Source organism: Tarenaya hassleriana, unplaced genomic scaffold, assembly GCF_000463585.1.
Source record: "Tarenaya hassleriana unplaced genomic scaffold, ASM46358v1 Cleome73, whole genome shotgun sequence".
Lineage (NCBI taxonomy): Eukaryota > Viridiplantae > Streptophyta > Magnoliopsida > Brassicales > Cleomaceae > Tarenaya > Tarenaya hassleriana.
The window spans coordinates 1-2,011 of record NW_010969839.1 but is presented as its reverse complement, the minus strand read 5'-3'; the positions used below and the strand labels follow the sequence as shown (position 1 = coordinate 2,011).

At 39.2% G+C, this 2,011-nt stretch overlaps 1 protein-coding gene across 1 annotated transcript; it reads left to right on the top strand.

Moving 5' to 3' along the window:
* Positions 1-369: 369 nt before the first annotated feature.
* Positions 370-1,961, top strand: LOC104801711 (probable LRR receptor-like serine/threonine-protein kinase At5g10290; the record flags this gene model as incomplete). The annotated part of the gene is made up of 8 exons (XM_010525048.1): positions 370-436; positions 553-685; positions 791-862; positions 1,164-1,307; positions 1,408-1,479; positions 1,560-1,625; positions 1,736-1,806; positions 1,909-1,961. Coding segments are annotated over exons 1-8 (678 nt in total), but the record flags the coding sequence as incomplete, so codon positions are not given.
* Between the last annotated feature and the right edge of the window lie 50 nt (positions 1,962-2,011).

Below are 2,011 nucleotides of genomic sequence, written 5' to 3'. Positions count from 1 at the left end.
GTTTGTTTCCATTTCACGTTTCAATGATGGATTTCGATCTCAAGCTTAAATTATCTGTTCTTCAAGTCCCAAGATCCGATAAAATCAGTTTTGTGATCATCATGTTTCATTTGATTTCGAAAATTCTGCGAGTCTCCCGTCCTTGATAGCGTTTTAGTTAATCCTTCTCCTGTTTATGCGGCAGATCCACTGAAGTGAAAGCCTTACCGTATTGGACGAACACTTGTTCAGTACGAGGTGTTCTTCCTTGCATTTATGTGCCTCTGTAAACAATAAAGTTCTTTTTTTTTCGACGTTTCTTAATGTTCTTGTAGATGGAACAAATTATCACATTCAATAGAAATCATACTCCGCTTTAACCGGCAGAAGATGGCTCTGGCTTTAGCCGCGTTGGTGTTTGCCTGTTTATGGTCGTTTGTGTTGCCTGATGCTCAAGGTAAGGCAAAATTTTCGCACACCCCTTGTGCCTTTTAGATTAAAGATGGAGCGATTTCAGAATGCAGTAGGGTTTTCCATAGTTTTAGTATTAGTGCTCTTTGTTTTCCATTTCAGGAGATGCTTTATTTGCATTGAGGAACTCGTTACGTGCAACACCCGATCAGCTAGGTGACTGGAATCAGAATCAAGTGAATCCTTGTACTTGGTCCCAAGTTATTTGTGATGACAATAACTCTGTCACTTCTGTGTAAGTTGGATAATGCAGAACTTGTGGCAATCTCCGAGCTAATCTTCGTTACCTTTTCTTAGTTGGAGAGAAGAATTAAACTTTATATTCCACATGTGAATGCAGGACATTGTCATACATGAACTTTTCGGGGACCTTGTCTCCAAGAATTGGAATCCTGAATACCCTCAAGACACTGTAAGTACCGCAGTTGTCTGAGTTGTCTATATAATTTTGGAGATGGCACCTCTCTCTCGGTCATGATGCTGACATGTTGTTTTAAGATGGAGTAGGACGAGGACGAGGAAACGGGAGAGCGGAAAAAAACTATAAACTTGTGGATATAACTCTTTTTTTTTCTGCTCGTTGTTTGTATATGGGTTTTCATGTCATGGCTTTCATCCAGAAAATCTTTTGACTTTCGGGGATTTTTTGCGAATGTTAATATGTTCTACAACAAGTTTTGTGATGAGAACCTTGTCAATCTTTTGGTATGCAGTACTTTGAAAGGGAATGGCATTACAGGTGGAATACCAGAAGAGTTTGGAGATTTGTCTAGTTTGAACAGCTTGGATTTGGAGGACAATCGGTTAACTGGTCCAATACCGTCCACTCTTGGCAATCTCAAGAACCTTCAGTTCTTGTAAGTAATGCTGCCGCTATGCAACTAATCTTGTACTTGTCTTTAGACATTTGAGACAGAAAAGGATCATGTCTTTATATTCCTGTATTTTACAAACCAGGACCTTGAGTAGGAACAGCCTAAATGGGAGTGTCCCCGAATCACTTACCCGTCTTTCAAACCTGATTAATCTGTAAGTTGTTTTTTGTACGTATCTGCTTTACCCTTTTCTGGAAACATCTTCGTTGTCTTAGTACCGTTTTCATTTTGCAGTCTTCTTGATTCAAACAATTTCAGAGGTCAGATTCCCGAGAGTTTATTTGAAATCCCAAAATACAAGTAGGTAACACTACTTGAAAGGTTTAAAATAAACTATCTGCAGTGTATCAATTTGGCTTTTCCATTTGCTCATGCACTAACCCTACCCTATATGGTCTTCCGGTCTGTAGTTTCTCAGGAAACAGCTTGAATTGTGGTAATCCTAATCCTCACCCGTGTGTATCCGAGGATAAGGGTTCAGGTGATTCATCGGTTTGCTGATTTTTGCATTCTGGTCGTGTTTTATTTCTTTGATCCAATACATTGTATATAGAATGTTTTACTCATTTCATCTGTTTGATAGGTGGTTCAAACAAACCGAAAACTGGGATTATTGCTGGAGTCGTTAGTGCAGTTGTAGTTCTGCTCTTTGGATTCTTGTTGTTTTTCATCTGCAAGGACAGACA